At 32.3% G+C, this 15,887-nt stretch overlaps 1 protein-coding gene across 1 annotated transcript in view; it reads right to left on the bottom strand.

Moving 5' to 3' along the window:
* Positions 1–15,887, bottom strand: part of MTPN (myotrophin) — a 63,358-nt gene that overhangs the window by 20,065 nt on the left and 27,406 nt on the right. The window contains exons 2-3 of the mRNA XM_074267833.1: positions 4,805–4,918; positions 3,797–3,880 (exon numbers count right to left, since the gene is read on the bottom strand). Of these exons, the coding sequence (XP_074123934.1) occupies positions 3,797–3,880; positions 4,805–4,918 (198 nt within the window). The remainder of the gene's footprint in view (positions 1–3,796; positions 3,881–4,804; positions 4,919–15,887) is intronic.

Below are 15,887 nucleotides of genomic sequence, written 5' to 3'. Positions count from 1 at the left end.
ATCTATTTAGCGCTATACCAATCAGACTCCTAAAAAATTATATTAATGACCTAGAAAAAATAACAACAAAGTTCATATGGAAAAACAAAAGGTCAAGAATTTCAAGGGAATTAATGAAAAAAAAAATCAAACGAAGGTGCCCTGGCTGTACCAGATCTAAAGTTATATTATAAAGCAGCAGTTACAAAAACCACTTGATATTGGCTAAGAAATAGATTAGTTGATCAGTGTTAGGTCCAAAGGACAAAATAATCAATAAACAAACCTGTCCTTGACAAACCCAAGGACCCCAGCTTTTGGGATAAGAACTCAATGTTTGACAAAAACTGCTAGGAAAATTGGAAATTAATATGGCAGAAACTAGGCATTGACCCACACTTAACACCTTACACAAAGATCAGGTCAAAATGGGTTCATGACCTAGGCATAAAGAATGAGATTATAAATAAATTAGAGGAACATAGGATAGTTTACCTCTCAGATTTGTGGAGGAGGAAGGAATTTGTGACCAAAGGAGAACTAGAGATCATTATTGATCACAAAATAGAAAATTTTGATTACATCAAATTAAAAAGCTTTTATACAAACAAAACAAATGCAAACAAGATTAGAAGGGAAGTAACAAACTGGGAAAACATTTTTTACAGTTAAAGATTCTGATAAAGGCCTCATCTCCAAAATATATAGAGAACTGACTCTAATTTATGAATGACAATTCTCAGATGATGAAATTGAAATTATTTCCACTCATATGAAAGAGTGTTCCAAATCACTATTGATCAGAGAAATGCAAATTAAGACAACTCTGAGGTACTACTATACAATTGTCAGATTGGCTAGAATGACAGGGAAAGATAATGCAAAATGTTGGAGGGGACATGGGAAAATTGGGACATTGATACATTGTTGGTGGAATTGTGAATATATCCAGCTATTCTGGAAAGCAATTTGGAACTATGTTGAAAGAGTTATCAAACTGTGCATACCCTTTGACCCAGCAGTGCTACTACTGGACTTATATCCCAAAGAGATCTTAAAGAAGGGAAAGGGCCCTGTATGTGCAAGAATGTTTGTGGCAGCCCTCTTCATAGTGGCCAGAAACTGGAAACTGCGTGGATGCCCATCAATTGGAGAATGGCTGAGTAAATTGTGGTATATGAATGTTATGGAATATTATTGTTCTGTAAGAAATGACCAACCAGGATGATTGTATAGCAAAACAACTGTTTGGACATGTATACATATATTGTATTTAATTTATACTTTAACATATTTAACATGTATTGGTCAACCTGCCATCTGGGGGGGGGGAAGGAGGGGAAAAATTAGAACAAAAGGTTTGGCAATTGTCAATGTTGTAAAATTACCCATGCATATATCTGGTAAATAAAAACTGTTAAAACAAAACAAAACAAAAAAACAATGATCAAAAACGATCTAAGAATGTGTATTCCTCAAAGTTATCATATGGATCCATCCAATATATCTTGGAGGCATTCGTTTCAAGCTTCCTTGTCTAGAATGGCAAAGATACTAATGGAATACTCTGGTCACACAATTATCATTTCTCACTCTCAATATGTTATATATTATGTTAAGCAGAGATGTCAGCAGGCAAAATTCCAGTACAGCCAGAATCAGACTGAAATGTAATTGGGAAATATTTAATAAAATAAAAAAAAATACACTATACATATGTATGTGTGTGTATATATGTATATATATATATACACACATACATATATATAGATAATGTAATTTTCCAAGTATCTAGGATATACTTCTATTTGAGTGTGACACAACTGACATAGGGGCAAAGTAAGCAGAAATAAGAGAATAGACATAATGGCCATAATGACGTAAATGGTAAAACGCTAAGCTAGCATCAGTGCAATTACCAATCTGATTCTAAGATTGACGATCAACTTCCGGTAGAGAGGATAGATTATAAGTATGGAATAAAGGATATGCTTTTAGACAAGATCAATGTGTCATAGAAGAAGTTTTGGGAAGGGGAAATTAGGAGTAAAGAATAAATGCAGTATTTTTAAAAAATCATCAATAAAACTTTTAAAAGAAAAATGCAATTTTCTGAATTTTGAATCATCAATTGGTATTAAACTGACTTAAAAAAAAAAAAAAGTTTGAATATCCCTGTTCTGCTGTTCTGTATTTTTCTCTTTTCTGAACTTCAGTCTCCTTATGTATAAAATAATGCATTTTAAGATCCTATGATTTTAGATTCCAGTGAAAGCAGTCCACATCTTTCCTAATTTCCTGAATTATAAGGAGAAACCATTCCTTTTCTCTTAGGACTTTAGTACAAAGCTTTTGTTTTTATATGCTCCCTTTTAGCCAGACAGTCCTTAAATCAGTATATATTTCTTGAGTACATGAACATGAACAAGAAAAGGAGAAGGAATCAAAAGGGATCAATCAGATTATGAGAGATTAAAAAACAAACAAACAAAAAAAAACCCACCATGCACAAAAGACAGAAGGACATATAATTCTGTCAACTAACTACAAAAGGGTAATAAAGTCTAAAAAAATGGCACGAGAAAGGCAAAGAACCCAGAATCAGCTGAGCTTTGTGGAAAAATATTAACTAGACTAACAAAGAAAAGGTGGGGGCACACCATAAATACAATATAATTTCACTAAAGCATTACATAAAGTCCAGATTACATTATTAGATTCAGATACATTATTAGAACTATAAAATGTTAGCATTTTTAGCTAGATGTTAAATTGGCTTTTTCGAGTTGGCCAGGAAGTCTAATCATTCTTTGTAATACTAGTTTTATTGTAAATACACATTTAGTTCTGAATCACTAACTTACAAACTTTTGGAAGATAATCTATTTATCAATTTAGGGCTTCCTGAAATGTATTTAATCCTAAGAACAACATTTTGTGAAGTACAATAAAATTTGATCCATCCAGAGAAAGGGGACCAATAAAATGGAAGTTATGAAACCATGTTATTAAAGAATGGTGAACAGAACTGAAGATATTTAGAAGAAAAGAAAACTAAGGGAACATATAATATTTGAAGGGCTACTATGTAGAAGGAAGGAGTAGATTAGGTTTATATTATAAATAGGAAGACAAGGTGAAAATCATGGGAAACAAAAATTTCTAACCAAATTTGCATAATAGTGAAATGCTTCATAAAGTGCTGAGGGTAAATGACAACATATTAGCAATGTCAGAGAAAGAATTTTGGCACTGAATTGAAGAGGTTAGACTAAATGTGTTCCCTGAGATACCTTTCAGTATTATTATTGATATTTTATTATACAGTTTTCTCTTTGAGAAGAGAAAGTTACAGGAAAAATTAATCCTAGAGATAAAAGAAGCAGAGTCTAAAATACTTATTTTATAGATCAAGAAACTATGATTCACTTAGGTTAAGTGACTTATCTAGCTAACTAAAAGTGCCAGTCAACACCACGACCTACAAACTCTTAAACCCCTAGACCAGTACTGCTTTGACTAAAATACTTCTACAGTGTGTTTGAATAAGTAAATACTTAGTCTGGATACAGTATAGAAAGTAGAATCTAGGACTACAGTCTCAACTGAGAAAATGCCTGATACCAGAAATAATTTGAAACAAAATAAAACTTGGCAATTTATCTTTAGTCAACCAATAAGCATTCGTTAAAATACTTAGTATGTGCCCCATGCTATGTTAAATACACAAAGAAAAATTTAAAAACTCATATATCTTTAACCTGTCTTTTAACATTAATTATTAGAGAAATCAGTGAAAATCAGCAATAGCTCTTACCTTTGACAGAAGCAATTTCACACAGGAGATATGACCTTCGTATACAGCAGACAGCAGAGGAGTGATGTGATGTTTATCTGGAGCCTACAAAATAATAAATTAATGTATAAAAATGTTCATTCATTTAACGCATATGATTCTAAAGCTGTTAAATGTTCTCAGAAGTCATCTAGTACAACACTCTTTTAAGCTGGAATACCCTGTATAACATCCTTGACAAAGTGACAGTAATCAACTATTCTTTTAAAACCTCCACAGGTCACTATCACCTTGGCAGGCAACCCATTTCAATCTTAGTTCATCATTAGAGATATAATGTGCTGAAAGCTTTCTATTTTAATTCATTGAAATGGGATTTAGTACCTCCCCTTTTAAATGGCAATCCTTCAATTTCTCAAAGTTCAGGCTTGAAGTTCCCCTAGTTCAGTCTAAGATGAAATGAATTTTTTTGGTGGTTGTTGTCAAATCCCGCCGCTAACTCATATTGAAAAAAGAAATGACTAAAAACTTGGTCTTAAAACATTCAATTTGCACTATCATTATAGATAAGGAGAGACTTAGTTTTCATGTCACTTAAATAATATTTACTTGTTCCATACAAAGTTTTAATTCTTTAATTTTTAGTATATCTAGCAAATGCAAACTTCAAGAATAAGAAGTTAAGTTTTAAAAAAGTAGACTTAGGACATACATATATGTGCAAATGAAAAGTAATTCACTCATGTAACATCAGCTTAATTTAAAACAGCTAAATATGTAAAAGAAAATCCAATTCCTTTTCCAATACTGAACCTCAAAAATCAAGCCAATTCATCCTGCTTATTATTCTAAAAGGTATCAAATCATCTCTTAAAGGCTAGGAAACTGGTATACAATTTTAAATAATTTTCTTCTTCAAAAAGAGGCTCTTCCAAATAGCTTTTAAAAAATGTATAATAACCAATTATCTAAACCATAGAGCAGAATTATTCTAAACTAAGATACCTATTTTTTTTTTTAAAGACATACATTAATATCAGCTCCTTTCAGTAGCAGAAATTCCAGGATTTCAAGTTGCCCACAGTCTGCAGCATAATGAAGAGGCTTCCTACCACCTTCAAGTGTTCGATTAACATCTTCACCCTTAAAAAGAAAAAAAATAGTAAAAAATGATGGTTGGAAAAGGGAAATGGAGTTCATTTCCCACCCTAAAACTAAGTATTTTCTTCAAATCATTGTATTTTCTAAAATGGACTGATCAATAAAATTTGAATGAAATATAGTACAGTAATGAACATCAAGACCATTAGAGGTGAAAAGTAAATGAGATGTGTGGAAAAAATGAGATGAGCTTTGTAGCCACCTAATATTATGTTTCAAATTGTTACTTTAATTATGAATACCTATAAAACGATATGACTACCTATATAGATGCACTACCCAAACATTTCTATAATTTTCTTACTTTGAAAATAAAATATAATTAGTACATCTAAGTATTTGCCAGTACCTAGATGAGAGACTGCTTGGTAACTGGTTCTGTATGGGACAGGCATATCTTTTTCCTCATGAGGGTCTGGAACTTTTGTGACCCTATTTTGAGATTTTCTTGGCAGAGATTTGGTTCTCAAGGCTCAGCAAGTAGAATTCAAGTTCTGGAAGGTTTAACCTTGCTGGAAAGATGTTGAATATGGTTCTAGAGTTAGCTAAATTAGAGCTAAGCATGGAAATAATCATCACCAATAATTTGGATACTAGATGAAAAGTCTTTGGCATTAGAAATCCACACAACAAAGAAAAGTACAAAGTGGCTCTAAGACCTGTAAGTTATCTTTTAGGCTGCTTCTTCACTGATTTTAGACAGAGTGGCAGAAAACGATGCAGAGGGTGCTAAGAATCTACAACTCTGGTCTTAAAAGACATTTAACTATTAGTATTCAAAATATGAGAACTTATTTCAATTAAGGTAAGTGAACCCTGCTAATAAATCATATTCCTCTTTCACATACAACCACATTTAAATATCAGTTTTTAATGTACTATACAAAGAAGCAGAAATAGCTCTAAAGAAAACAAAGTTGGGAAGAACATAGAGAAAAGACTCATCCTGAAGATAATTTAAAAGGAGTCAATTTTCAAGATTTTTGGAAGGGAAGACATCAAACAACATTAAAGCGAGAGGCAGAGGGAGAGAAAGCAGGAATGGGAGTGGAAGTGAAAGTGAGAGCCTACAATACTACTTTAATGGATCTCTGCTTTCATTGTTGTCAATACTTACTCCAATGCAACATAGAAGAACATAATTCTGCCAACTTATTTTACATAACTCTAGTCTGTTTACTTCCATAAATCATCATAAAAGTCCCTCAATCTGTTGGAGAATCTTCCTCTAGTTTTCTTAACATTGTGCATATACTTATGGAGCACACTGACTTTCTAATAGCTATTCCTAATTTTCATTCCACAAATGGTCCATTTCTCTCTGTGCCCAAGTCTCTGACAACATTCTTTAGTTTCTTCCATCAGTATTTGTAATAATGAAACTTCCTCATGTTCACCATGTACCTCTCTATTATCCTTTACATGATGTAAATGAAACTCATCTTCAGTTCTTGAGTAAAGTATTCCTGGAAGTGTACTGTTGTTATAAAAGAAGGGTCTTTGTTTTAGGTCACTCAAATCATTGCACCATTTTCCAAAGACAGCTTACCCTGCTTAAGCCTGGATTCGCCTTGCTGTCCATTTGTAATGACTATTTAAAATATATGCAGTGATGGGTCAAGCTCTACAAGTTGTCTATAATTAGACAATTTGGAGAATAGGAATTCTTTATTCACTTCATTTTTCTTTAATGGACAATTAAACAAACTTTAAATAATTATAATTATCTAATTAAAAAAGTTCTAAGATAGTCTAAACCAGGGGTTCTCAAAATACGGCCTGTGGGACACATGTGGCCTGCTGAGAAAGTTTATGTGGCCCGCTGGGTTATGGCAAATGGTCTGAGGGGTGGAGACAGTGTGAGTTTTTGTTTTTACTGTATTCCGGCCCTCCTACAGTCTGAGGGACAGTGAAATGGCCCCCTATTTAAAAAGTTTGAGGACAACTGGTCTAAACCTTGCTGCAAACAGTACAATATTATCTGTAAAAAGAAGTATTTTCCCCTCTAAGAAAAATTTTTTTCTATTTCAACTCTGTACTAGACATCTTCTAGGACTGAAAAGTCCCACTGAAAAGCATATTATCCTTAGTTTACACCTTACTTGTCATTAATAACCACAAGTTTGAACAAAATTCTACGTAGTGACCTTGAAGGAATTTTGTATGAGGTTGATCTATGCAAGGGAGACTTGATAGAGGAAAGCACTAAAGGTTATGAACTGAATGCTTCTGTATAGTCAAGCAATAAGTAGTGCGATATTCTGTACTTTTTTTTCAAACATTTAATAAGAACATCTTTGATACATACACAGACTATTCTAAGAAAAATTCAGAAGCAAAAGGAAACTAGACCCATGGGTCATTAGTTATTGATAATTCTTTCAGCAGACTTTTTTTTTGGGGGGAGGGGGGACAGCAATATCATTTTCCCAAATCTTTGTACCCTCCTTTCTTTCATAATATTAAGGAACTATGTTGCTTCCAACATGAACTATCTCCTTATACACTTGTTTTATTTCACCTGCTCTTTCTTTTCATCTTTACTTTTCAATACCATTCCACTTCCTTATACATTGCACACTGGAAACTTAAAGGTTCAAATGTAATCACTTCAGTGTTATAATGTTCTCTCTAAGATGTAATGTTCTCTGTTGAGGTTTTCTTGGGGTCTCTGGAGGCAGCCTTCCTTTCAGTTCAGTAATCACCACAAGTACAACCAGAGGTTAAAGCCCAAATCCTTTATTGTCTCTTTCAAAGTCTTGTCTCCTTTCCTGGGGCCAAGTTAGCTTTCTTAAAGGCCTATCTCTCTCCTTGGTTCTGTGAGCTTGAGCTCCTGCCGCCAGTCCTTTGCCTTCTCTCCGAATATCTGAAGGTTTGTACTTCAGCCTCCAGCCCCCACAAAGGTGGATGATGGAAAGACTCTGTCTCAACCTCCGAGAGCTTCTAGTAAGTTTGTCCCTTCTGCCTCTCCCCTCCCCCCCATCCCGCCAGCTTCTCTCTTATATGCTCCACACTGAGTATACACCAATTATTATATCACTAGGAAACCATTATTTGTTGTAGAATTAAATCAATGCTAAACTAGATTTAACCATTATCAGTTTTTCCCTGCTCATGATTCACTATGCAGTTTCATCCATAATTACCCTTGTTGAGATGTCTTTGCTTAATCAGACCTCTCACCAACTTTTTATTCCCATGACTTTCACTGTTTTATGAGGTGATACTGCTTATAACTTTCCAGCATCCTTCTCCATAAAACTTTACAAATGAATTTATGTTCTAAATCATCCTGCTGTCATCTCTCTCTTCTTTGGAAAGGAAATAAACCATTTACTGAGTAAGCAAAGATTTTAGGTTCTTGTGGTCTCCTCGTTTTAGAAATTTACTTGTATTAGTGAAACTTTTTAAGGAAATGGTGATAGTTTAAAGATCAATAACTATTCTTTTATCCATTTCCCATTTTTAAGTGTCAATAACTCATTTAAATACGTCAGGTTGGAGTTATTTTAATTGAATGGCATATGATCTCATTTTTATGATTAATGTATATGTTTATGCTCTCAGCTCTAAAAAAACCATCATAACAGTGATTTTTATATGCATTAAGGTTATAACTGATGGAAATATGAAACCAGTCAAGCTTTCACAAATTCTTCTATACCTCTATTGTTGTCTTGTAGCTGGGTGTGACTCTTCTTGACCTTGTGGTCAAAGTGCCTTGGCTCAAAATCATAAAGTTAATAAGTATTTGAAGCCAGATTTGAACTCAGGTCTTCTTGACTCCAGGACTTAGCCATCTAGCTATCTAGTCTCCTCTACACTTTTACATAATTAACTGAAAAGTGGAAAAAAAAAAAAAAGTAACACAATTCCATTGTACTTTTTGTTGCTGACTATGCAAAAGCACTATTTTTTTTTGAGCAAAATGTAACATTAAAAACTCTACTAAAAGAAGGTATCTCATGCATATGTTAAGTCTCAAAAGAAATGTTACTATTAACCAGTTACATATGAAAGAATTCTCACAATCATGGATGATATATAGCATAATTAAATATTGAGAACATGTTCTATAGAGGAGTTAGAGGTACATGGCTCTTCACTGCTGGAAAGAGTATATATGTACTGATTAATCACAGATTCACTGTGACAGTGAAAAAAAGCAATACATTCTGTAGCATACTCTACTTCTCCAATTTCTTATTCAGAAATGGTATATCAATGAATACAAGACATTGCTAAAATCTGCTACTGAGGTTTCTACACAGTTCATACCACATGAATCATTTTATAAAATCCTGTGCTAGGAGCTGAGGGTACAAAAATGAAAATGAAACAATCTATTAGAGAACCAACATATAAACAGCTAAGTAAGTACACACTAAATTCAAACCTAAATGTGTGTACAATGATAGAGCACTGGGCCCAGAGTCAGAAAAAAAAATCATCTTACTAAGATGAAATCTAGACTCAGACATTTACTATCTGTGTAATCCTGGGCAAATTATTTAACCCTGTGTGTTTCAGTTTCTTTATTTGTAAAATGAACTAAGAAAGAAATGGAAAATCACTTCACTATCTTTACCAAGAAAACCCAAAATGTAATCACATTAGTATAAACAAATGAACAACACAACAAAAATACCAAGTAATTTTTAACAAGACTAATAATAATAAGTGGGGTGGCATGAGTGGAAGGGAAGAGAAGGGAAGAGAAAATTATTGTAAGATCTTGGGTAAGAAAGCTGAACCTGAGTGATACTTTGAAACTAAATTAGGGATTTTGACTTGTAGGTGAAAAATGAGTACATTCCAGACACGAGGTAACAATGGTATAAAGATATGGAGGCAGGAAATGAAATAATCTGTACAAAAGAATTAGCTGTCTAGTTTTTATTTTTTTAAAAAGAACTTTAGCTGTTTAATGAAGATATATATATATATATATATAAATAAAATATATATATATATATATACACATACACACATATGTACATATGTACATATGTATATATATTTTAAGAATGCCTTCATGTTTTCTCAAAAATCTTCTACAATGAGAATAAATTTTAAGTTCTCTAAGATATAGAATACTTTTAGCTTTTCCCATTCACTTAGAAATAACCTAAAAAAAATATTTTTTCTAACACAAAGAATAGAAAGATTTTAATTTTTTAAGAGCTCAAAGCAACTATAGGGCAACACTATATTATTTCACTGAATCCTTAGTTACAATCAGGAAATGACCATCAAGACCATCATGGCCTCTATAATCTAGAAACAGAATACCTGTTTCTTCTCATTATCTCATTACAAATTTAATAAAAGTATATTAACCCAAGACCTAGACTTAACAATTATGGAATAAGAAAAAGAAGAATAAGTTGAAGAAAATTACCTGTAATAATTATATTAATTTGATATTTTACCTGAAACAGATTTTTAAAGGTAACAATTTCAGTGATGTCATATCATTTAAAGAGTATATTTTAGTAATTTTACTAATTATTGCTAAATATCTAATCTATAATTTGGCATTCAAATCTTTCCACAATATGATTTACTTTTCTAACTTATCTTGTAGCAAAATGGATAGAAGCGCTTGAAGTTAGGAAGTCCTGTTACTATCCCCAGGCTGCAAACTTTGTGTTAGATTTAGAGGCAACACTGTCCATTCTCAGCATGAAGTAGCAGCAGAAGAACCATACCTTGAATCATAAGAAACAATTTTAAATACTGGGACAAAATCATAGACCTAAACTGCCACCTAGTTCTACTGATATATAAAAAGAATCTTCATTATAACATCCCAAAAGTGCTATTCCACACTCTGCTTGAAGTCCTTCATGGAGGGAAAGAGTGAGGCATTCCATTCTCATTCTGGACAGCTCTAATTGTTAGAAAGCTTTTCCAAACACTTAAACTAATGTTGCTTTTTTGTGCCTACTACCCTTTCCCACTATGTCACGTATATGTATGTGTGTGCACATATACACATAGACCACATATATGTATAGGTGTGTATATCTATAAATATTTATACACATATAGATATGTGAAGTCCTATTCCAAAAAGACTGGAAAAGGAAAGTCAGATTATGAAGAATGCCAAAAACATTTCCATTTTATCCTGGAGGCAATAGAAATCACCTGGAATTCTTGAGCAAAGGAGTGACATGCTGCCATCTGTATTGTGAGAATATGACTTTGGCAGCTGTATCTGATATAAGATCTTAGTAGGCTATGGCAGTCTTCACTGTGCCCAACTCTAAGGGCATACAAATCAAACACTGAGGAGAAGGTGAAGACTTATTCTACTTATTCTTATTTAGAGTATATGAAAAAGAACAAAGGGTGAATGGGATTGAACTTTTATGTATTTTCTGTTTATCTTACATCTGTCTGTACTGATTTTCCACTTCAAACTTCATTTATTTAATGTGATTATCTCTACATCCTGATTTTCAAGAACAAGAGTATGGCACACATTCAGACAAACACAAAGAGTAGACTAACACTTAGCTATTTAAGCAGAATCATATAATTACAAACAGTATAAATATGTATAGTACATAACACATACTCAAGAATTTCTAAGTGACTAGACAGAAAATACTCAGCCATGCAGCAACCTAGGGGGCAAATACCATCCTTTCCATGTACTACCGCTATGTCCATCAGCAATTCACAATGGATGACCCCTAAAATTTCTGACCAACTCTAAATTTATGATTCTAAGATATGATAATTCAACAGGCCAGATAAATCTGTATTCTTTCATTTCTCTAATGATGGTTAGTAAAATTTTTAAAATACTGACTTTTTTTTTAGATGAATCTATTTTTCCCTATTGCATCTTTCCCCTTACCATTTCTCAGAGCCATTTTTTATAATGCAGTATGAAGAAAAAGAAATTCTACAAAACTAAACTTATCAAAAAAAAAGTCTGCCATTATGTATAATATCTCATATCCATACTTCTCCACTATTGTAAATGAGGGAGGTGTAATTTCTTATCTTTGGGGTCAAGCTCAGTGAATATTAATTCCAAAATATTTGGTAATGATTGATTTGTTATTGTTCTTTATAATTTACATTGCTGCAGTGACTATTTATTACTATTTTCCTGGCTTTGTTTATTTTGTGTTGCAACAATTCATATGTTTTTCATCTCTATAATCATCACATTGAACATTTCTTATAGCATTATATTCCATTACCATAATGAGCCACAATGTATTTAGCCATTCCCCAACTGATGGCTATCTACTCTATTTTCAATTCTTTGATATCACAAGAAATGCTATTAATATTTTGGTGACCTCTTGGAAAATCCGGGTCAAAGGCTGTGAAACTTTAGTCACTTTCCTTTACATAATTATGGATAGTTTTCCAGAATGGTAATATTAATTCACAGTTCAACTGTGTATTAATTCATTACACAATGAATTGTGTAATTTAATTCATTAATATACTCAGATTTCTACAACCCCTTTAACTTGACTATTCCTGCCTTTTTTGCCATCTTTGCTCATTTATTAAGAAATGAGCAAAGAAACTTCAAGGTTTTGATTTGCTTTTCACTTATGATAGGTGGCTTGGAGCATGCTTTCAAATAATTGTTAATAATAAATTCTTCTTTTGAGAAATGTTCATTGAAAGGCCTCACTTCTAAAATATATAGAGGATTGATTCAAGTTTCTAAGAATACAAGCCATTCTTCAATTGATAAATGGTCAAAAGATATAACCAGACAAATTTCAAGAAATTAAAACCATTTCTAGTCATGAAAAAAATGTTCTAAATCACTATTGATCAGAGAAATGCACATTAAGACAACTCTGAAGTACTACTACACACCTCTCAGACTGGCTAAGATGACAGGAAAATATAATAATGATAAATGTTGAAGGGGATGTGGGAGTTGTGAACTGATCCAACAATTTTGGAGAGTAATATGGAACTATGCCCAAAGGGCTACAAAACTGTGCATACCCTTTGATCCAGCAGTGTTTCTATTGGGCCTGTGTCCCAAAGAGTCATAAAAAAGGGAAAAGAACCAAATGTGCAAAAATGTTTGTAATAGTCCTTTGTGTAGAGGCAAGGAACTGGAAACTGAGTGGATGGCCTTCAGTTAGAGAATAGCTGAATAAGTTATGGTATATGAATATTATGGAATATTATTGTTCTATAAGAAATGACCAGCAAGATTATTTCAGAAAAACCTGGAGAGACTTGAGGTTAAGTGAACTGAGTAGTAGAACCAAGAGAAGATCTTACATAGCAACAAGATTATATGATAATCAATTCTGATGGGCTCTTTTCAACAGTGAGGTGATTCAGGCCAGTTTCAAAAGTCTTATAATGGAGACATCCATTTGCACCCAGCGAGGGGACTGTGAGGACTGAGTGTGGATCACATCACACAGTATTTTCACTTTTTTTTGGTTGTTATTTGCTTGCATTTTGTTTTCTTTCTCACTTTTTCCCCTTTTTGATCTGATTTTTTCTGTATAGCATAATTGTGGAAATATGAATAGAAGAATTGGGGGGGAAAAAAGAGAAATGGTCATATTCATTCAGCATGTTTTTTCTAACCCTTTCCTTTTGCCCTCTCCCCAAACTCCTGCACTGTTGTCTGGAAAGAAAGCCTATTTTTATAAAGGCTACAGAATTGTTATTATTACTAACATAAGTCAAATGCTTTAAAAAATAATTTTAACAATTGCAAATAAACACAGCAGAGTCTAATTTTTTCTACACTGTTCAGTAAGTTGTATGTTTGTAAAAGTAATGGTCTTCTGCAGAACAACAGAGTTCAACTCCCTTGAGTTGAGGTTTTCTCTAGTATGAACAATATTAAATTTACCTTAATTGTGGAGAAAAAAATAATCCTGATCTAGAGCTAAGTAAACAACTCCAAATAAGAACTACTTTAACAAAATTTAACTAAAGTTAAATCTCAAAAGTGCCTTTCAAAAAAGTTGTTTATTTTGCTTAGTTCATGTTAGAAACAAATTAACATCTGCATTATTATAAATGCAAACTGATCTTGAATGGCTTTTTCACATCTGGACAAAGGAACAAGTTTCTGAATTCTGGTTATTATTTGTGTAATAAAAAAGGCATTTTAGAGCAACACATATTGTGTACATTCAGAAAACATTCAGAAAATTTAAATTGCAATAGGGATTATTTGTAGTCAATTTCAAAAGTCTCTTTACAACTTTGTCAAAATTTGAGGTGTAACAAGATTTCTTGGGTGGTTACTTCAGAGACAACTGCTTTTCTTTCATCAGTCTTCATTATCAATCTTAACTTAGGCAACTAATCTTATTTCACTGAAGTTCAGGGCAAATAATTATTGTGGCATGATTAATTAAGTTTCACAGCTAATATAAATTAACTAGACTTCTGTAAACTGTAACTTCTTAACTTAAAATAAACATTACTAATCTGTCTTCTTAGCAAAATATAAAAAAGAGGTACAATTTGTTTTGTTCTTATCAAGAGAGGGATATAAGAGAACAATTTGAGACCTTTTTCCAGATTCTTAAAAGTTGTTTCAAGGGGTTCCCATCCAATTATTGTGGAAAATGGAAATGATACGTGCAATGTTAAAAGTGATTAAATTTTCCTTCTAAAAAGCATAATTAGATAAATTGTTGTACTATGACAAAATGAATACTTTTTGCATATGAAATGTACTTTCTCCTTGCTTCTGTTTTCCTTCAAAATTCAGTTCATATTCCTTCTCCGCTATGAGGCTTTTCTGATTGTTCCCTTCCCATATATCCCTATTATTACCTTAGATTAATTTATAACCATTTAGTATTTACTATCTAAAAAAACCTATGTTATAATATACATGTTCATTACTTCCTGTAAAAGTTCCAATACTTCAGTAATAGAGCTAAGGATATGGAAAACTTATGGATGGAGATAAAACAATAAAACATGCAAGAGCAAAGGTCATACATATCTCATAGTTCTTGAATTTCATGTCATCAATATTTTCTTTTATAGATCAAGAGTACTCCCCAAAAATTTACATGAAAATAGACAACATTTTTGCAAGTCCTGGTAGATTTTTAAAAACTTTTTTGTAATTTTCTAACAGAAAGATGCATCCTTTAAATTTGATAATGGCATTAAAAATGTCCACTACATAAAACTCAACTTTTTCTAATTCTCAATGCATGCTTTTTTTTTTTTTAACTTTGCTATAGTATTTATAGAATATTCTTTTGACATTTTCATGGTGCTATATCACTTTATTACATAGCTTGCCACATTTTACTTCTTCATATTCATTGCTTATATAAAATAATATCCAGTTACAGACATTTGCCATAGTTTATTCAGCCATTCTGACAATGTCTGGTATATTTTTTGGGAACAGGAAGGGAAGCTTTTTGTTATAAATAATGATGCCATGACTATTTCTGTATTTAAGGGTTTTTTTTCCCCCCCTTGGCTTTTAATAACCTTTGTTCAAGAATAGTCTAGTGATGAAATTGCTGGATCAAAGATTATATACAATTTAGTAGAAAATTTTCTTGTAAAATTTCAAAATGTTTTTCATAACATTCAAAACCTTTTAAAAAGAAGCAGTCATGACACTATTATAAATGGATGCACTTCATAAGCAGCCAGTGAGTTGGTTGATTTGGAATAGGTTATTCTCAATCTCTAGTTTCCTGATGTCATTGTGACAACTACTGGGGGAAAAAAAATCATACTTGCTATCTCTTGCATAAAGATTATACTTAAAAATATTATATGATTATGAAACATAGCATTCCAATAAAAATTATCAGTTATTTAATGGAATAAAAATAGCTTTCCAAACTTAAAAATTGAAAATAAGTGGTTTCTAATGACAAGAAGTTATAATTAAAAGGAGCAAATGTTGTAGCTATTTAAGTTCATATATGTAACAAATTAA

This window comes from Sminthopsis crassicaudata, chromosome 5 (assembly GCF_048593235.1).
Source record: "Sminthopsis crassicaudata isolate SCR6 chromosome 5, ASM4859323v1, whole genome shotgun sequence".
NCBI classification, from domain to species: Eukaryota; Metazoa; Chordata; class Mammalia; order Dasyuromorphia; family Dasyuridae; genus Sminthopsis; species Sminthopsis crassicaudata.
Note: the sequence above shows the minus strand (reverse complement) of the source record. Positions and strands in the feature narration are given on the sequence as shown.